The sequence below is a fragment of the Callospermophilus lateralis genome, chromosome 14 (assembly GCF_048772815.1).
Source record: "Callospermophilus lateralis isolate mCalLat2 chromosome 14, mCalLat2.hap1, whole genome shotgun sequence".
NCBI classification, from domain to species: Eukaryota; Metazoa; Chordata; class Mammalia; order Rodentia; family Sciuridae; genus Callospermophilus; species Callospermophilus lateralis.
The window spans coordinates 87,926,439-87,948,262 of NC_135318.1; the positions used below are offsets into that span (position 1 = coordinate 87,926,439).

Genomic DNA, 21,824 nt, shown 5'->3' on the forward strand with positions numbered 1-21,824 from the left:
GTCATGCTAAGGAGGTTCTCTTCCCTGCCACCAGGAACACATCCCCTCCTCCACATCTGACAAGTCACTGCCACCTCCTCTGCTCCAACCTCACTCATTGAGAATACCAAGTTCTAGACACTGCAGCCTGCACCCTGGACATTTCTCTGACTTCATCTGCCCACAGCACTTCTGTCTGCACTTCTGGCCTGCAAAACCCACAATACACAGGCCCACTCACCACTGGAGCTGGGCATGCTGATGCTCTCCCTCCTCAGGTCAAGCCCTTAAGATGGACCTCTCTCTTCTTTATTTCCCACCACAGTCCCGGGGTTGGCTGTGTCTCCTGCCTTCCACTGTGTGGACACCCAGGAGGCAGCCCTGCTGTCGGGCTTACCAGGATGTGCTTTGTCTCCCTCAGGCTCTGTCCCTCTAGGAGGACGTGAACAAAGCGGCTGTCTTCCACCTGCTCGCTGGAGTGAAGCAGTGAGGAGCTGCTATTGGTGACTTTCCTCATGCAGCACTCATTGCTTTGGGTGGCCTGGGGCAATGATCCTGCAGCCACTGCAGAGCTGCTGCTCACAGCTGCTGGGATCCCGGATGCCACTGCCACAGAAGGCTCCAAGAACTGTGGGGGATGACAACATCAGCAAAGCCCAGCAACTGCACCCCACCCAGCCTGGCAGTTGGCTCTATGGGCATTCTATAACATCCATCCAGAACCTGAGGTTCTTGTCCCCTTGGAGGATGTGGAGTGGCACCAGGAGTAAAGACTGAAGAAGGTGGCTGTTTACCTCCTTTGGCTTGACCTTGAACGACTTGCTGGCAGCTGTTTCCTGAAGCAGAAAGTTGTAATCCACGCTGGCATCCAGGGCATAATATACCTTCCCATCAGCAGGGATCCTCAGCTCTGGAGAGGCAGGGGCAGAGGCGTGGTAGGTGACACTCAAGGAATACACTACCCAACATCCCCCACAACTGAGAGCCTCTGCCAGCTCAGGTCTCACACACAGACCTGAGAGCCCCCGAATCCAGCTACTGTTCCACCAAAGACTCCCCACTGATTCCTCCCTGAGGACCCTCTATGCACAGGAGGTCCACTACAGGATCACCTTTCAAGGAAATAGCCCCTTGCACCCCAGAACCTCTTAGTTCACGTTGGACCCACCAAAGAGAAACAGCTAGACTTTGTATCTGGATTGGCCCCCAAAGACTCATGTGTTAATGGTTTTCTACCCACTGCAGCAATGATCACAGGTGGGTTTGGGGAAAAGCACTTGATGGTGGGTGCCTCCACCTTGCCAGTGGATTCATCCACTCATACAGGGCTACACTAATTTGAGGGGTATGGTTTGGAGGTGTGTTGAGCGTGGGTGGAAAATGTCCACAGCAGGGCTGTGCCATCTCTTGAGTTCCCCACTTCTGCATTTCCTCCCCATGAGTATAATTCTCATTCACATTTTTAATCAATTTATTGTTATACTTCTTGTTCTTGTTCTTCTTCATCTTCTCCTCATGCTTCTTCTTATAGTCATCTTGACCTTCTTATTCATTGTCTCCTCCTTCAACTTATTTTCATTTTTCTCCTCCTCCTTCTCCTCCTCCTCGTCCTCCTCCTCCTCGTCCTCCTCCTCCTCCTTCTTCTTCTCTCTCCCTCTGTCTCTTCTCTCTCTCTCTCTCTCTCCCTCCCTCTCCCCCCCCTTCTCTAAGAAGAGTTTACAAGCCGTGAAGTGTTCTATTCTACCACACACTTCTGTCTAGAAATGGCCTCTGGTCCTATGTGGACTCAGTTTGCAATGAATAGAAAGATTGGAAGCCAGAAATGATTCTTCATTGAACTGCTTTTCTCATGTACTCATCTAGGTCAGGAAAGGCTGCCAAAGTAGGCACCCTGTGGTTGTCTGTCTTCTTTGACACAAGACAAAGAAGCCTCTCTTCTTGGCCCCTCGTGGATAATAGCTTTGCAATGCCTCCTCAGGCCAAGGAAAGAACACATGATAGGCAGGTCCACAGCCCCTGGGGAACATGAAGGACCTGCAGATTTATGCCCCATTATTACACTTTGTTTTATGCACAAGTCCCACCACACTCTTCCTGGGCATTTGGTGGATGCACACTGTGTTTTGACTCCTAGTTTTCTTGAGCCCACTGTGACTCACTGCTCCCTACCCTCTGATGATTCCACTTACTCTGATGGTTCGAGACAATTTGCAGAAGCTCAAAGTCTTCTGGATCCTCCTGCTGGAGCAAGTGTGCATCTAAGGCCCTGCGGATGATGACTGGAGTCGTGTCCTGGCAGGTCACCTGAGCAGGGTTGGAGAAAGCTCATCAGAGAGGGAATTTGGGAGTAGCTACCCAGAGGACAGTGCTCAAGGACAATCAGAGACAACTGAGCTCTCAACACAAGGGCACCATCTTGTTACCCTGCTACCTGAGGCCTTCATGTGATCATGTGGGGTCTTCCTATGTGCTTCTAGGCCAATCTTGGTACAAGAGTTTGCTTCAACCTGCTATGCCCTATAGGGACAAGGGAATAAGGACCAAAAGGCTTTGTACAGACACACTCTAGTCCCATCAAGATGGGAGGAATGGTTCAGTGGACTTCCATATCCCTGCTCTGGTCTGGGATGTAGCTGCATTTTTTGTGTGGACCAGGCACAAACCCTAGATGCTTTGGTCCTGACAGCCAGGGCACAACACACACTAGGACTCTTTAATGACAGGCATGGAAGTTGCTGGCCTCAAGAGTGTCAGTGCTTGCTGGGGTGTCAGGAGGTTCGGACCCAGCAGGTGCAGTGGTTCAACATGGCTCCACTAGAGGTGGACACCAGAGTCTCATGATGGATACTCCACGCCCAGGAAAATTCTGCAGAGAGAGTCGCTAAATCTCTATTCACATACATGCAAACTAGGACACTAATGGGCCCCTACCCACCCTAATCATCCCACAATGGCTCCCTTCCCTTCAACCAGCAACATGTCCCTTCCCACACACAAGAAAATGACTGCCAACTCCTCTGCTTCAACCTCCATTGTTCAATATACTCCTCCTCAATACCAAGATCAGTAGAGGATGGCCTGTATCCTCGATATTTCTCTGAGCCCCTCTGAACCCAGCACTCAGTCCTGCACTTCTGACCTGCACACCCCAAAACACACAGGCCCACTCCCACCCAGACCTGGCATGCTGCTACTCTCCCGCCTCTTTCTTCCTCACTTTCTCTTCTCCTTCCTGACCTTCCAGAAGCTCCAGTTCAAGAAGACAGACCTAGTCCAAGGTGTTAGCTGTGGACTTGGTCTTCCCCAGTGTGGGCTCCCAAGAGACTCCCCTGCTCGAAGACTCACCAGGATGCTCTTATACTTTGTCGGTTCATTTTCTAGGTAGACGTGAATGAGGCATCTGCCTCTCACCCGCTTATTGTACTGGGGCTGTGAGGAATACCGAGTGGAGACCCCTGATGTCCTGGGCTCCAGCTCTGCCCCTTCCCAGGGAGAAGGCTCTGGCTCTGGGGTTGGCTTAGGAGCCGTGACAGGAACTGAGCTTGTAGCTAGAGGAGAAAAGATGCCAACATGGCTGCCTTGCCCTGACCTTGGCACAGACAGACAATACCCCTGCTGCCAGGAAGACCTCAGGCCCTTAGCCCACACAAGACCTCTTTGCAGACTGGGGTCACTTCCTGAGTGGACAGAGGCTTATCCTAATTTCCAGCCCAACACCAGGCATACAGACACCCAGCAGTGGGACAACAGTCGGACCTTTCCTCATATACCCTTAGGTACTCACCCCAGTCCGCCTGGCTCTCTGGCTCTGCCTGGCTTGATATGCCATCTTCAGTTGGGGCCTGGAGGCGGTGTGCTTGGTGCTCCAGATACAAGCCAACCAGCAAGAGCCACATGCATGGCAGCAGCTGCTGCAGACTCAGCGAGCCTGGAGGCTGATGGGAAGCCTCGGTGTAGAAGTTCACCCAGGTCCCCAAGAAGGAAGGTGAGGCACTGTGGGGAGGCAGGTGTGGAGTCAGCAAAACCCTGGCCTTGCCTTCGCCATGGCCTCCAGAGCAGACCTCTGACCCGACACTCCTGAACCGTCCCTGGTTCTGAACACACCAGTCCACCTCAGACAAGACACAGTGGCTGTACAGGCAGGGACAGGACAGGTCGCTACAGACAAAGAACCTTCAACGAAGGAGCGTTAGATCCATGGTATGACCAGCTCTCCCCTCCTCTGGGCAGGCCTGACACTCTTCTTAATCTTGGCTACTTGCTCTCCAACCTGGAATGCACCTTCCAGGAGTGTCTGTCCTCCTGCCCACTCTTCTCAGGGCTCAAGAGACACCTCCTCCCCTGGCGTGGGCTGCAATGCTACCTCATTCTCTGTGAGCTCTCACTGAGTCCCCCTGAGTAGCAGTGGACCTCTCTTTTCCCATGAGTGCAGGCCACATCTCTGTGGCCCTGGGGGAGGACAGGGAGGTGTAGTGTGTGGGGATTCATTGTCCCAGGGGCTTCCCCAGAGCACCATGACTCCACCTACAACTCCCTGCCTTACCCCTCCTACTGTTGAAGCCCCACACCTTACACTGCAGGCAGAAGACAGAATTGGGGAGAGCAGTCTTTCCTCAGCCTTCCCAAGTCAAATCACCTTGCAGGTCCCTATTCCGGAAACAAGGAGCCCACCCTCTTGACCCCAAGCCCATTCCATGTTGAAGTTGGTCCAGGGGTCCACCATATTCACTGAAGAGGACAACGTGCACTTATGCCTCATGGAGTCAGGGATGGAGTCTCATGTAGGATATGTGCTCATGGCACCTACGGTTTTAGGCTGTCCCCCATGAAAAGGGACACAATGGCAGTCATTTGCACCCCATTTTTCACTGAATTGTGAAACGTGACTGGAAACATGTCTTTACACAGTGGGTGCTTTCTACATGTTCATCAGTGAATGAGCCCAAACTGCTGATTCCCACATATCTCTGGGTGTGGGAGCTGCCATGTCCAAAGCCCCTGTCCAGCTATGTCCCAGCTAGGATGCTTTATCCCACTATGTATACTAACATGTCTTTATTAACCAAAAAGTGCTTTTCCCAAGGCCCGAGTTTTGAGACACCTCTGGCACAGATCTACTTTCTTCACGAAGCCAACATCATACCAGAAAGACCACCTGGCCTCACTGAGTCCACCTGGGAATGAGCTCAGCGAACACCATTGAGCTGTGGTGCCTAGTGTGTGGGGACTGCTCTACGGACCTCTGTGGATCAGCTGGAGTCAGGATGGTTTCTCTGCCTGAGAGGGGGAGTTCATTCCCCTTGCAAGCCTGTGGCAGGCACCTCCAGGACTCGTCCCATTCGGGACTGACATTCCACTATGAGTGTGGTCCTCTATCTCATTAGGGATCACAAACCTTTGGGTCCCTGAGAGGTACATGGCAGCCCCAAGACCCAGGCATGAGGGGGCTACACACTTGGGCTTGGTGGTCTGGTGCTTACCTTGGGAACAAGAGATCCAGCACCTGCTGGGTGGGGATGAAATCCCAGGAGATGAACCCCATGTTGCTGCTGAAATGGAGGTTCCTCCCACAAATGACAGGCGGGAGCTCATTCCTAAGCTGGTCCTGCCTGTAAGGTTCAAGGCTCTGTACCCTGAAGGGCTCCTCCGTGTTCTGATCATTTTCACCCTGGGTTGGGACCAAGAATGGTGGGTTCAAAATGGAAATGGTGACAAACAGAAAAATGACTTGTGCGAATACACTAGAGTCAAAGCACAATGGGACAGTTCCCATCAGTACAAACACACACACACACACACACACACACACACACAGTCAGAATAGGAGTCCTGGGCCATTCATCAGGGATCAGACTAGAGGGCCTGCTGGGCTCACCTGCCCTGTGCTACTCACTGTTTCTCTTGAGCTCCTCTGCGACAATTGCCAGAGGCTCTGGCGTCTAAGTTGAAGCCTCACCCATTGTATCCACAAAAGGGCTAGTTGGCCCCCCTGAGATTCCTGGGAGCCTGAGGCTCGGCATTGTTTGCAACCACAGGAGAACATCCTTCTCACTCCAGTGGCTCCAACCAAATGAGCTTGGATGGCTTGGTCAGTGAGGTGGGTGCCTGGATACCAGGGTTCCATGTTCTGTTTGATCCATTGTCAAGGCAATGATGTCATTTCCTGTGCCCATACCTGACCCTCTTTTCACATAAGACAACTTTCAAAAGCCCTATGGGCTGCTGATTTCTTCTCCATGCCTACCCATATAAGGTGCGCATGTGTTCACCAACAACTACCCAAATACCCCCACCAGCATCTGCCCTGCTTGGTGCCACTAGAGTTCCAGCTTGGAGCCTTCAAAAGTGCATTCACAACCAGTCCTTCCCTCTCAGCAGCTTTTGGACCCTGGTCCCATCATTGTGCAACTCATGGTGTGCCCAGTCTTTTCTGGAAAGTAGGGTAGCATCTAATCTCTAGGGTTTATTGTGTCTATTGGCCCATAACACCCTCTATTCTCTCTGAAACCAGAGATGGGACTCACAGGTGGCTAAAGCACAAATGTAGAGATGGGACAATCACAAGAAGGAGAGAGACAGAGAATGCACCCTAACTCAATCAGGCCTCTGTCCCACACAGGGACGTGGCCAATGTCCGTCCCTTCGTGGCTGCAGTTCCCAATCTACACCATGGCAAGTTGGAGGTGACTGAGATGCAGAGGCTGCTCCCCTCTGCCATACAACTTCCCAAGGCTTCTCCTAAGATTTCAAAAGGGCCAAGTGCGTCTAGTGTTGGGGTCTCACAGAGACTCCGAGGTACCACAGCATCCTGCTGCCCAGAACCAGTTCACCCCTCACCTCAAGGGGGCTCAGCCTCTGGATTCATGGGAATTGAAGTGGCTACAGGGGATGGGATATCATCTCCAAGACTGAGTTATGCCAAGTCCATGACCCCTGTCTGCATCCCTGTCTCCAGCACCACTCCCCTCTCTCTCTTTCCTCCTCAGACCAAACAAATCCATTTAGCAAGTGTGTCCTGGGATAAAGACATGACAGTCACCCATCCTCTCATTACAAAAACACTGAGGCTCAGCCAACACGGATCCCACCAGGAACACAGGCATAAACTCAGACTCTGATCCTCCCAGCCGAGCCTCAGTGGAGCCTGGACTCCCAGCCTCCTGAGAAGAGGAAACAGAGGTGCCTAGCCGAGCCACCTTGGATGCAGCCGCACACAAACTGAACTTATCAATGCCTCTTGCGCTCAGTTGTGAGTAAGAGGGGAGGTGGTGTTTCACAACCCCGGACATCAAGTGCAGTCTCTAGGCTTTGGGCTGTGCCCTGGCCTCTCTCTATCTGCCCAGGCCCTCCAACCCATACTGGCCTTTTATCCAACCTCCTCCTAGGGCCAAACTCAATCCTGCCTCTCAATTTCTGCTGCCTTCCCCAACACACTGCTCCCAAAAATGAGCAGGGCTGGCTCTCTGTGATCATGCTGGTGCCAGCACAATGCCACCCCACTGACATAATTCTGAGTCCCAACCTAGGCACTCCAGCTGTCTTTGCCACACCTGGCCTGTTTGGGCTCTGGCTCTTGCTCTTTTCATTCATGTGCATGTGTTTTGAGGTTTTGTGTTTCTCCCACTGCAGAACTGCAGCTGTAGCAGGGTAGAGCTCATGAGGGTGACATTCTGACCCACTTCCAATCCCATCAGGACTGTTAACTGGGGTGACTGCTGGAACACAGTGATGAGTGAACACATGGGAGGTGGTTGGACCCACCTTGCCTCTGAGTGGCTTCCTTTCAGGACAGGAGTGCTAGGGATGGGAGTCCCTAGCGTGGGATGCTTTGGACAAGGCGTGACCATGGGCTCTCTTTCCTGGCAAAAATGGCTCCACTCAGCAGGGACAGCACTGTCATTCCTGGTGGCTAACAACAGCCCTGGACCCCAGAAAGGAACCCACACTCAAGATTTACGTCTGAGTGTGTGTGTCCTCGAGGAAATGAGGTCTCCTGATCCCAGGTGGAAAGGGGTAAGTCCTCTAGCTCCAGGGGCCATGAAGGGACATCTGAGTTGCCCTTGTCCTTCTTTCCCTTTGCTGAAACCATGGTGTCCTCACACTAACCACAGTTAGGACCCTGGCCTCATTCCCCAATGAGGATCATTAGGCTCCATAAAGGACAGTCTCTAAGATGCTCAGTGGACCAACCCCCTCTGCACAGTGCATAACCCTATTGACTCAAGATGCAAGAGGATTTCTATTCAGGAAAACCAGGAAAGGAAGAGCCTTTCTCAAGGACACAAGGACATTAGTGAGTGAGGGAGTGATTAATGGATGGAGAACGATTTCCACCACCAACTTCCAGGAGCATATATGGCCCTTTGGGCACAGGTCCTTCTAGATGGCACCTCTACACAAAGGGGGTCTCCTACTTCTTCAACAGGTACATAGTGGACAATGGGCCTCCCACTATGTGCATCTGAGAACACTCTGTGGGCATCTGTAGTCTTTCAAGACCCTGGAAACCATGCAGGCACCCCAGCACCAGCAGAGCATTTGTGCACATCACAACAATCACCCCGGGAGAGAACGCTCCATTCCACTCTGTACTATGCCCTGCCATCTGTACTGATCAGTCCAACCCCTCTCCTTCCTGTTTCTTCATTATACTACCATGGTTCCCACACATGGATGCCAGTGTGCTTGTGGCCCACCCCAACCATTTGGGTTCCAGGAACAAATGACATAGTGGAACGTGTTTGGGAACTTCTGGATGATGGGAAGTCCCACCCTCCAGGTTTTCATCTTCAATGTAATGAGTCAGAGGGAGCCAAGAGGGCTCTGTCAGGTAGAGAGAGGTGGGAGTTGATGGAGCCTCAACTAAAGTGCCGAGGACTCTTGGTTCAGAGCTGGTGTTATGTGGAATTGTTGAGAGACGTGGAGAAAACCCAGCTCACTGTATGCAGAGACAGCAGATGCCCTCACGTGGTCAGGCTGCTGTGCTTCTCAGAGCCCCAAGATGTTACACAGGTGTGGAGGTGGGGAACCCAAGTGCCAGCCCAGGCTGCTCCTGAGCACCTCTACCTAGATTCGAAGTACGTGACTCTGCATCAGAGTCATCACATCAATGTATCCCGGCCCCCCACCCCAAAAGTTCTCTCAGAGACACTGAGGTTCCACTGGCTCTGGACTTGCCCTTTTCTCTGGGGTTCTGGGGGCCCATTAATTAGGAGGTCACAACAATTCTCAGCACACAGGCTGAGCCCACTGAGATCCCAGGAGTATCCAGGCATTGCTTCTATTTATAGTCCATCATGACCCACGACACTGTGAACACGTATTGCACTCACCTAAAGAAACCACCAGGCCCAGGGCCTTCGTGCCACTGGCCTGCAGAGACCTGCAGGAGGAGGCAACCTATAGGCTGCGTGGAACCAAAGACCCTAGATCCTGGGATCTGAGCTGGACACACAGCTCATGTGCACACAGTCACCACTGTCACTGAGAGTGCAACTGAAACACCCGCAGAGTTGGCAGTGGACCTGGTATCCCCACGAGTGGGGGTGAACTGCATCCCTTGAAAATGATCATGTCCAGAGAAAGGCAAATTTTGTAGGAAATCACTTATCTCAGATTCTCAGTTATCAGGTTCTTAAAAAGATAAAGTACAATGTTCTTTTCCTGGGCCTCAAGGGCACTAGAATTCAGCATTGATGGTAGGAGTATGTCCACGAGAGTTCTGGAGATGCATGGTGGTGACGCCAATACACCAACATGAACATGCTTAATGTCACTCAACTGTGTACTCCAAAATGGTTTAATTACAAAACAGATGTTTGGTGTCAATTACCACAATGTAAACACGTGGGAGACTGCTGATTGACTCATCTTAGCATAGTTTGTGTTGTGATGGCAGAATACAAGACACTGGGTAATTCATAGCACAGATTTTATTTCTGAAACTTGGGAGGCTGGAAGACCAAGACGGGGACCAACTTGTAAGAATGTTCTTGTTGTGTCCTCCTGGGGAAGCAGATGAAACAGGAACAAGTGCTGCTTTGAGAAGCCCTTTCCCAGGGAAGGAGAATCCATGGCCTAAGCACATCTTCAAGTTCCCACCCGCTAACACATCATAATGAGAGACAGAATAGAATGACAGTCCATGCTCCCCGGAACATCCCAACTTCTTGGCATGAGTCCATTTCTGCAACATTTCACAAGTCATGATTTTGGATAAGACAAGAGTTAAGCTGAACACAGGAGAAGAGGGCTCCCTTCTCGTCTGCTGCTTGCAGTGTTGCATGTGGCCTTACAAGCCATCACTGAGGTTCTGCACAACAGCTCCGACTGCCCCCTATCACATCCCCATGAGGCTGACTCACAAACAAGTCCTGAACACTCCCAAGTCCAGAAACCAGAAATGTTACAAGAAATCCAAGGGAGATTTGTTCAAAGTCCGCCCAAAACACCAGTCCACACAGGCTCAAGTCTCTTACAAAAATGCCAGAGTATTTGCATCTAAATGCTGCATATCTTCTTCCTGTAGCACTTCCATTATCTCCAGATGACTTCTGACACCTAATACAAGGAAAGGGCAGTGTCATTCTCTGTAACACTGTAAGATCTAGGAAACAAGGAGGAGAGAAGTATCTGTCCAGAGAGACACAACTCCTTTCCTGATAGTTTGGATTTCCAGCTGGTGGGGATCATGGATGCAGAAGAATGGGTGCAGGGTCAACTGCACTTTCTTGCTTTGCATTGAGGGGAGGAAACACTGCAGCCAGGATGAGGGCTTCTAGGAGCTGATATCCTTCAATTCAACATCTGGACACATCTGACCTTCAGGTTGGAAGACTTAAGAGCAGGGGATCCAAGGACTTGTCTACTGTGTAAGGAATCCAAAAGAATAACTTAAAGGACATCAAAGAGGTTCAGGAGGGAGGGAGGGAGCCAACCCAATTGTCTAGACCACTTTTAGAGGTCAGGAGGTGGGTTCCAATGCAAAACACCGCAGTCCAATGGAGAATTCTGCAGTGTGTTGGTGATTAAAGACAATGTGTGAATCCAGGGGTCACTAGGCCTTCTCAGTCATAAGGAGGGAACTTGCCATAAAGGAACAAGGACAAGGATGAGAAGAAGGCTTAGTGGGGAGTGATCTGAAGAAAGGAAAGTGTACTCATTAGAAAAGTGTTCCCCGAAAATTCTTATCCAGCTAAAAGTCGTATGAACTTATGTGGAAAAAGAGTCTTTGTACAGTGATGAAGCTAAGAGCTCACATAATGGAACACAGCATCAACCAGGCCCAAATCTAATATCTTATATTCTTGTAGGAAGAGGGGAGTCTGGACCCAGAGACCAGGGAGACTTGGGGTTACAGCCTATGTGAGGTTGGAGCCAGGATGGGATGCTCATATGGGAACCACAGATCGTGGGCAACAGTCGGAGAGTGGGCAAGTGATGGGAGAGTGGGGGGACAGTCCCCTTGAAACCTGGGAGGGGTTATGGCACTGGGACAGCCCAACACCTACTGTGTTGAGCCTCTGGAGCTCAATGGAAGACGTTTCCTCTGTTGTTGGCCACCCAGTTAACAGGGTTGCGGCAGCCTAGGACCCAGCTGAAGGTCTGAGCATGTTGGCCATGCAGGGTGGATCTGGACCGCAGACACCCTCATCAGAGACTGTAGGGTCTCAGCCCTGAGGCAAGACAAGCACTAAGTCAGGCCAGGTGGGGAAAGGGCTAGGCACACACTCTGGGGGCTGGTGCCTGTGTTACTGGGAGCACTTCTGATCCCAATTTTCTGATCTGCTGCCAACACAGGCTACAGAGGAGGGTACAGGGACACAGATCCCAGATCTGCCCCACTCAGTGGGCCCAGGCCAACACCACACCCAGCAGCCTCGTGCCATGCCCAGTGAGTCTCGAAGCGGCCCTCTTCCCATCCTGAGAGCTCTTCCCTTCCTCATGTGCCCTACCTCCCTACTGTCTCTGGCAATATCTACTCTGTGAGATGACGACATCCGTGGGTACTGCTCTCTCACTTGGAAAACCATTTAGAATTATCTTGAAAAGGTCTGAAAATTCAGAACCCTCCCGCCCAGTCTTGGGACTGCTGGCCAATGCTCCAGTTCTCCCTCCCTCTAGGCATATGGCAGAATGGTGTGTCCTCAGGTCTCCGAGGTTACATGTGGCCATGTGACCTGCTGTGGCCAACGGAACTTTTGTTAAGCAGAAGGGGTGTGTTGCTTCAGGGGGAAGTGTAACAGCCAGATTCACTAAGTTGCCTTTCCCTGGAAGCTCTGGAAGTGAAGCCTTTACTGGCCCATCTTTGAGAGCCCAACATACAAGGAGACTTGTGCTGACCTCACGGGATGCACAGCAGGAAGGAAGTCCCTGTGCTGAGGTTTTTCCAGCCCTTCTTGACTGACACACCCCCAATGAGGTCACTCATAGACGTATTCTCTAGAGGAAACTTTACAGGTCTGAACACTACCTGGGTGTTCACAGCACCATCAGGTGTAAGAGCAAAGACAATAACAACTAGAACCCAAACACCCCCTGACAGGAGGATGAATGACCACGTCACAGAATATCCAGTCAGTGGACTGCGCAGTGATGGAAATGAATGAACCACAGCTTCATGTGTGGCCATGCTGTCTCGTCAGAGAGGGGAGGCTCACCAAGCTACCGGAAAGTACAGGAAGTATGAAGTATGAGCCCCCTTATATAAAGTTACAACATCACACAAAACTAACCCATGTATCAAGTCGAGATACCTACAAGTGTGTTAAAACACGACGAAAAGCAAGGTGGCCACACTGGAATCCCAGCAGATCAGGAGGCTGAGACAGGAGGATCGTGAGTTCAAAGCCAGCCGCAGCAAAGTGAGGCGCTAAGCAACTCAGTGAGACCCTGTCTCTAAATAACATACAAAATAGGGCTGGGGATGGCCAAGTGTCCCTGAGTTCAATCCCCATTTCCAAAAAAAAAAAAAAAAAAAAAGCAAGGCAGTATAATTCAGGAGCATGGTTCCCACAAGGCAGAGATGGGAAACATGATCAGAGAAACAGAAGGGGTCTCTCAGGCATGGAGAATTCTGTTTTGTTTTGTGTTTTTGGTAACAGGTGGCAGGCATATCGTGTTCATTCTGTTATTTACACTTTACATTCATAGCACATACTCTAATGCACATGGAAGATTTCATATTAGAAACCAGCCACAAAATGCCATACCTGTCATAAGGAAATCTTATTAGGGTGCTGTGTATTCTGTTGTTGACTCCCCCCACCACCCTTTTTTTTTTTTAAGTAGAGAGAAGGAGGCAGGAAAAAAGTAATAATAAAATCCAGCAGAACAAATGACCCACCAAATGCTCAGGGATACAAATGACTCAAATTGGCAAAGCTGTTAATTGGCTGCTGATGTACAGGGGGGATGATTCTGGCTCTGATAGAATCGTTGACAGGAAGGGTACCAACAATGAGTATTTCTAACAGCTGGGCTGGATCAGCCAAGAAGCTACCGCTGGTCCTTACAGCACTGGCCTGAGAAAGTGAAGAACAGTCTGTGTTACTTCTTCCTGTGTTCTGCATGATTCCATTTCCAGGCTGAGGTTCAACATCTCGACTGCACAGGCTCCCGTCTCTCCGTTCCACTTAGATACCTGTGAGTTCAACAAATATTTATCAAGAACCATTATTCTGGTGCTGGAGGCAGAGCAGAAAGGACAAAGACCTGGGACCTCTCTCCTAGAGCTCCTGCTCTGGTTCTCTCTAATCAGATAAAGCTACCAAAAGCTGCCACCAGACAAAGAGTGGCAGGTGCTATAAAACAAAGTGGAAGGCAGTACAAGAGGATCAGGTGACCAGGCTTCAGAGCAAGGGAAGGGGCAGGTTTCCAGGAAGTGGAGCTCAGGCTGAGATCCAAGGGTAATGAGAAGTTGCTGGGCAGCCGGGGAGACAAGGACATCGATGCAGAGGGGACAGCTGGTGAAAGTCCCAGCAGAGAAACCTGCCTGCCACTGGAGGTCCATACCTAAGAGCAGAAGGTGGAGGAGAAGCAGCCTGAGACCCAGGCAGGGTCAGCTCCTACAACTCCAAGAGCATGACAATATGTTCATGGCTGCTTTTTAATACAACCGAGAAGAGTTTTCAAAACTAGAGAAAATCTGCTGGAATACTGTCAGGTTTACTACAATCATTTTCAACGAATTCCTCCTTCACCCACTGCCACCAGAATGTGGAGTCACAATCATAACACCCTTGCTCCTTTGCTGCTAGGAAATAAATTCTTTAAAAGATACCACAAAGGGTTAACCCAGGGTTTCCACTCTTCTCATGGAGTCCCAATCAGACTGAAAGAACTAGCCTTGCTACCCACATAAGAGGTACACAATCTGTACTGCTTATGATGTCCTGGAGTGACACAGTGTATGCCTCCTTTGATTGTCTAATTACAGATACGGGGCCTCTATTACACTCTCATTAACTACAATTCTCGGAAACCTCAAAGTGTTTCTTAAAGGTTTATCAGTCCTTAAAGGTGTATCACTTATTTTACCCATTGCATTCTTCAGTTTTGTGCATCTAAATTCAAACTACTTCCTTTATTTGTGATTTCTTCCTTATGGTGCTTTGGGGAAACAAGACCAAAGCAAGGAAGACTTCAGAGCCAACACCTGGGACTCCTGCACAAGGCCCCCAGCTGTGGTGTGGAGCCAAAGACTGGTTGACATGAAAGGCACCAACAAATTCAGCTACCTGAGCAGGACTCCAGTCCTGCTGGAGGTTAGAACCCCTGTTAGTTTTGTTAACTGGTTACAAAACCAGCTAACAAAAGCAACAGCACGCTGGGCTCCACCAGTTTCCAGCCTTCTGACAAAGTCATCCTGAGCAGGCTTGGGAGCTCACAGGAAGCCCCTAGTTTTGGGGACCTGACTCCAAAGGCAGAAGACAATTCACGTTAGGCACAGCATGGGCTACATAATCAACGCATGAATAAATGCCAGGTGAAGTTCTCTATTTATATGGTCAAAGAAGCCCAGTACCCAAATCTTGCAAAATGCCCGTTAGTTGGCCATTGGGCAATACTTAACCCAATGTGCTTTTAAGTATTTAATCTTTTAATTATATTTAAGAAATACACACTTTCTATTAGATAAATGATTATTTCTTGTGTCCCTCACTACAACACAAACTTCTTTACATCTTTATTCCCAGAAGCCCTCATGTCATTCACCTTTGTTAAATATTACTTCGTTTTTCTTTTTTCAAACCCACCAGATGCCAAGCACAAGTTATGCTCTCAATGTTTATTGTTTAATTCTAAACTTTACTTTAATTGGAAGCTTCATGCACTCCTAGTGGAAAGAAAAAAATGGCAAAGCCTAATGGGGAACAGTTTCTAACCCTCCAGAGCAACTGTCAGCATCGCCCCATCTTGAGGCCGAGTCATAACTAAGGCGCCAAGAACTGAGTAAACGAGCCCCGGGCCTCTCAATCCAGATTTGTAACCAACAGCCTCACCTTGACTCAAAGCCAGCATTACCCACAATTTTCCACTACACCATCTTCCTCCCTTGACCCTAATTGTTTAGGGAATCATTTAGCCCATCACTGGTTCAAATGCAATGATGAGAATGGGGGTTGAAGGTACGCTTTCTGCAAACATCAATAGTTGATTCATGTTATAACTTCACAGTGGCCATTCTCTTAGGGCAAAGAGTTGCAAGATTATACAGGCATCAGGCATACACGTAATCGGACACTGAAAAATAAAATCCTTCAGAAGGGCACATCTGAACAATGATATTTGGTCTTTAGAGTTACACTTATCCCATCGTGAAGAGCTTCAGAGAGCTGTTGGGGAGAGAGGGCTGTGGCCTGGGTGTTCTTTCTGTCCACTGCCTCCCACACACTAACTTCTCCCTCTCTTTGTTCTCTCCGAGCAGACCGAACATTTATAAGAAATATTCCCACGGGCTGGAGACTGTGAACACTGGATAACTGTACTTCCTTCCCAGTGGAGCAAAATTGCTTCTGTCTACAGAACTTTGGAAACACCTCATAATACTGAACACACCACACTCCAACCTGAGGGCGAGGTGGCAGTCTCAGTTCTGCCCAGAGACCCGGGTTGCATTTTTCCAGTCAGGTCTCCCTCCTGCCCTCCCCAACACCCCCACCCCCCAAAATAAGGAATTAAAAAGGGGATCTCCCAAGAATACGAGGAAGAGCGGTAAAGCAGAAGCAGAGGACCAAGCATGAGGAGGTGGGGAGGAAAGGGGGGAAGAACTGGGAAATAACATGGACCAAATTATACCATGTGCATTTGTGAATATATCACAAGGCATTCCAGTTTCATATGACTATAATGGACCAATTAAGAATAAATTTAAGGGGCTGGGGATATAGCTCAGTTAGTAAAGTTCTTGCCTCACGTACACAAGCCCTGAGTTCAATCCGCACAAGTCCCTGAGTTCAATCCCCAGCACCACAAATAAATAAATAAATATAAAAAATTAAAAGACTAATAGTATGGAGGAAGGGTAGGGAAGAGGACTGTACTAGGGATTGAAATGCATAAAACTATGTTCTATGCATCTTTGAATATGTCAAAATGAACCCCACTGTTGGTTATAACTACAATGCACCAAAAATTCAAAATTTAAAAATTAAAGAAAAATAAAGAGGTTCTAAGAGACGGCAAGGTTAGCCTGTCTGTGCCTGGCCACCTGAGAAGTCAATGCCATAGTGCCCACAATACTCCCCGCCCCCTCAAAAGCAGGAGCTACAAGGGAAAAAAAGAGAGAGAGAGAGAGAGAGAGAGAGAGATGGAGGAGGAGAAGGACTCTGTTTCCTACCCCCCACCCCTCCCGCTTCCCACAGTGGTCAGACTGCCAGGTAAACAGGAAGCAGAGAGGAGACAGGGGATATTCCTGTTCCATTCCATCAGCTCACCCCCAGATGGTAAAAGCTGGGCCTCTGCACCCATCCAACTTTAAGAAAAAAGTGGGATCTATCATTTATATATGCATTCATCCATCTCTTCATCCTACAAGTGTTTACTGAAAGGAGAAATACTGGGGAACGATATGGTCCAACTTATATTGGTACACTGTGCGCATGTAGTAATATGTAACGACAAATTCCACTAGTATATATAATTATAATGCACCTATAAAAATGTGCTGGCACATGCCTATAATCCCAGCAATTTAAGAGGCTGAGATAGTAAGAACATAAGTTCAAAGCCAGCTTCACCAACTTTAGCAGTGCCCTAAGCAACTTAACAAAACCTTGTCTAAAATTTTAAAAAGTGGGGGGGTTGAAATTGGGTTCAACCTAGAAGCAAACACACACACACACACACACGAAAAAAAAGCCCTGAAAAAATGTTGACTCAGCATATGTTATATGCTAGGCATCATCATAGATAAAATACCTGCCCTCAGAAATAGGTAATTAAGTTTAGAAAAACTATGAAGAAAATATGTAAGTATATTACATGTTAGAAAGTAAAAAAGTTATGGAGAAAAATACAACTGAGAGGTGTATAGTGAGTGTCTGTGTGTGTGTGTGTGTGTGTGTGTGTGTGTGTAAGTAGATTGGCAAGTGATAATCCTCAATGAAATAAAAACTTATATTTCTGAAGTTGGGTAATTCATATCACAGTAGACTCCAGACCTTATGTTTAAACTTCTACCTGAGAGCAAATTTAGCACTTCAAAAAAAATATACCTTTTGATTACTGCACCCTCACATTTTATTTCCAACCCTTCTTTGCTACCTCCATTTGCTCGCCTCCAAAGAACAGTATCCCAGCATGGAGGCACAAGCTTACAATCCTAACTACTCAGGAGCATGAGGCAGGAGGATCACAACTTCAAAGAACCCAGACAATTTAGGGAGACTTTACAGCAAAAAATAAAAAAGGACTGGGAATGTAGTTCAGTAGTGGAGTGCTTTCCTTGCTTGCTGGAGATGCTACGTTCAATCCCCAGCAATGAAAAAAAAAAAAAAAAACTAATCGGTCACAATGTTTTCTACTTCAGTTCCCACTATTTTCATAAACTAAATGCAAGTTTTAAACTCTTAAGTTGCCAAAAGTCTGTCACATTGGATTTCCATATTTTCCTAAAACGACCAACATGAAGCTGCCCTGTGGCCAATCAGTCTTGACTTTACAGCATCCATAAGTGGCCCCAGGAAGACTAGCACAATGGTGATACTGTAGGTCTGGGTGGCTCACCTGACACAGCCATGCCACTTGCCTCAGGGCTAAATGCTCAAAGGTCAATATCAGGCTACATAGGAAATGTCATCCTTGCACAATCAACAGGAGGTGGTTCTGGGTCTCTAAGAAATAAAGCAAATTATCTTCCTCTCTCTCTCTCTCTCTCTCTCTCTCTCTCTCTCTCTCTCATTGTTGTTACTGTTGCCTTTAAGAATGTTCTGTATATTCACAGCAAGTTCAAACCAAGAAAGACCAAAGCCTGGCTATTACAACATGAGACCTGCCTGGTTAGACAATGCAAGGGCAAGGGGTCCATATCAGACAGAATTCATTACAGGTAGACACTGGACACCAGAGTCAGAAACAAGAGGGCCTGAAGCAAAGCACAGCACAACCAGGTACTGTACGAGCAGCTTTGCCCTCCACATCTAGAGCCTGCCTGATGTGGATAACCTGGAGGCGACAGGCCTTCATTCATCTGCCCTCATAGATCTTTCTTAAAGCAGCACACAGAATGTGTAGGACAATCGTCCTGTGCTTCCTACTTCGAAATCTCCAAGCCCTTCCTACTTCGAAAATCTCCAAGCCCTTGACTACTGTAAACCAGGTACCCTACTTAAGGCACCATAAATTAAGATACACTACCATCAGTGAACAGGGCACAAACCCCTCTCCAGCCTCTTTGCCTCTGCTGGGCCCTGTAAAGCTCCACCAAGCTCCATTTCCCAAGGGCCAGGGTACTAGGCACCACTGTGCAGCTCAGAGTCCCTCCCAGGCCCCTATGGCTTCCTGCCTCCTGCTACATCTGCTACCCACCAGGACCACTGATCCCCCACTGCCTCACCCCACTTCCATCCAGAACCCTCCACCGCCCCTCCCACCTAGAATCCTGCCAACTCCTACCCACTCCTGGGGTCTCTGTCAAGTCTCCCTCTAACAAAACAAGCTGCCAGCTTTCTCTGAGCTTAAATTACCAGAGGTTAATTCCTCTTAAACTTTTGGTTTTGTCATGTTGGTCCATTTCCCCTACTTAACAAGACCTGGATAAAGCCTTCCCCAGACTGGCCCAAGAGTCATGAACAGTTAACCTGGGGACCCAGTCCTGGTCCTTTGACTTTTCCAACCTTGCTTTTCTCTGTAGGAAGGCTGTGACAAAAGGTCACTATTATTCAGATTTTGCAACTGGAAAATTTCAGATAGGTCCCCTAAGTACAACCGAATTTTCCTTCATTGATCTGTTTAAACAGACATTCTAGCAAATGCAAGCTGGCCTCAATTTCCAAAAGCTTTGGATCATAACTTTTAGGAAAAAAAAAAAAAAAAGCCTTGTTTTTCATCAACTTCACAAGCCTGAGGTTTCTTTGTCTGGTTTTGGTTTTTGTTGATTTGTTTTGTTTTTCCTATCATTCCTCAGAAGACAGTGAAGGGGTGGAACCTATGCTTATTTTTGCTAAGATCATAAGCTTGGGAATCACACTGCCTCAGTTGTCCCAGGCCCACACACCAGACTTCCCAAGCTGCGCCTCACCATGAGCTGGCCTGAGTCCCTGACCGCGTGACACCACCTGGAGCCTCAGCCACGTCCAGATGGCCAAGTCCAGGCCTGCCCTGAGGCCCCGCTGTCACCTGGCAGCCAGCACAGAGGTCCACTGTCCTCTCAGGGGGCATCCACCCACCGTCCCCACTCCCGCGCGCCCTGTGGCCAAGCTCCAGTTGGCGTTTCTTCTCCAATTCCTGGAACCTAGTCTGACCTCCAGGTGCTCACCCGGCCAGGTGGCAAAGACACCTGCCTCACCCGGGAAAATGCACCAGCCCGCGAGTCCCTCTGGCTCAACCTCCTCGGGAGCTTGCACGAGAAATGAGAAGAAAGGAAACAAACCCGAGGCAGGGCCGTCCTGGCCCGGTGTCTCCCGTGGAATCGCCACCTGCGACTCAGCCCCGGGCTGGGAGCTGCGGGCCCGGCAGGGAGCGAGGCCCGGGGCCCGGCCCACCCCAGCGAGCCCCTTACCGGTGAGACGACCGCCCTCCTCGCCGTGCCCGCGGCGCCGCTGAAGGATGAAGTAGCAGCTGCTCTTCTGGGTCACCCAGAGCTTCAGGGCGTTCTTCAGCAGCACCTCCTTGGGCTTGAGCCACATCCCGGCGATCCAGCCGCGCTCGAGGGCCCCGGTTCACATCGCCGCGGCCACCGGCCGCACCGGGCCCAGCGCTCTGGAGGAGGCGGCGGCGGCGGCTGCTCGCGGGGAACCGCAGACCCGCCGGTGCCCAGCGCTCGCAGTCCCGAGAGCGCAGCGGGAGCAGCTCGCCCCGCGCACCCGGCGCAGCCCACGCGCGGCCCCGCCCCCGGCACCGCCCTCGGCCGCCCCCGCCCCACCGGCTCCCGCGGCGCCTCCCGGGTTTCCGCGTCCCGGCCGCTCGGGCTCACAGTTCCCGAGTGGAGGGAGGAAGTCCGATCCCGCTGCCAGGTCCCCTCCCTCCAGGCCCCACCGAGATCGCCGGGAGCGCCTGGGCAGCGCGGCGCTCCGGCCCTGGGCCGCCGCTCCTGGGAAAGAGCTCGGGTGGCGGAGCGGCCCCCACGCATCTCGTTCGAAGTTGTGTGAAGGACCTAGGGGACACGACGTCCTGCTGCCCAACTCGGAGCCGTTTGTCCTGGGAGGGACGGAATGCAGGAGTGCAGGCCAGTACACCCAAGTGCGTTGGGTTTCAAATAACATTGTTTAATTCACCCAAAAATGGCATGAAAATTAAAAACAATTTGTTCGAATTTTTTAACATGGCACACTTTTAGACAATTTTTTAATTGACATATTTTTTAATTGTTCATATTTATGAGGCACTGAATGATATTTCAGTACATGTGTAGATCGTGCAATGATCCTATCAGGATGACTGGCATATCCATCACACAAATATCATTACTTTTAAGACACGTGTGTGAGGCTCTCACAAGGGAACCACCGGAGCTGCAGAAAAGGCAGAGATGTTGGGGAACCTGAGGCAAGTGTCAGACCACTGCAACTGCTAGAAGAAACCCTAGAGTGAGGACATATTGGCTCAGGCACTGACTTCCTTAATAAGACTCTTAAAACTAAAGAAATAAAACCAAGAATCAATAAGTAGAATAACTTAAGATTAAAAAGCTTCTGCATAGCAAAGGAAACAAGAGCAGGAAGAGATAGCCTATGGAATGAAAGAAAATTTTGCCATCTACTCTTCTGACAAGGGATTAATATGCAAAAATATATAAAGAACTAAACACACACATGCACACACACACACACACACACACACACACCCCAAAAAACAAATAACCCAATCAGTAAATGGGCAAAAGATCTAAACAGACATTTCTCAAAAGAAGAAATATAAAGGGCCAACAAATATATGAAAAAATGTTCAAAGTACCTAGCAATCAGGGAAATGCAAATCAAAATTTCACTGAAATTTCATCTCACTCCAGTCAGAATAGCAATCATCAACAATACAAATAATAATAAATGCTAGCAAGGAGGTGGATGGGAAATGTACATTGTTGGTGGGATTGCAAATTAGTGCAACCCCTTTAGAAAACACTGTGGAGAATCTTCAAAAGATTAGGAATGGAACCACCATATGACCCAGCTATCTTACTCCTT

The 21,824-nt window shown here is 49.3% G+C and overlaps 1 protein-coding gene across 1 annotated transcript; it reads right to left on the reverse strand.

Annotated features, from left to right (window-relative positions):
- Positions 1-266: 266 nt before the first annotated feature.
- On the reverse strand, positions 267-20,487 carry LOC143637862 (uncharacterized). Its single transcript, XM_077105166.1, has 8 exons — positions 20,201-20,487; positions 5,460-5,647; positions 3,764-3,972; positions 3,325-3,527; positions 2,169-2,283; positions 774-889; positions 377-607; positions 267-335 (listed from the first exon to the last, which is right to left on the reverse strand). The coding sequence occupies exons 2-8, from the start codon at positions 5,519-5,521 to the stop codon at positions 267-269; spliced, it is 1,005 nt and encodes a 334-aa protein (XP_076961281.1). The 5' UTR covers positions 5,522-5,647; positions 20,201-20,487.
- Between the last annotated feature and the right edge of the window lie 1,337 nt (positions 20,488-21,824).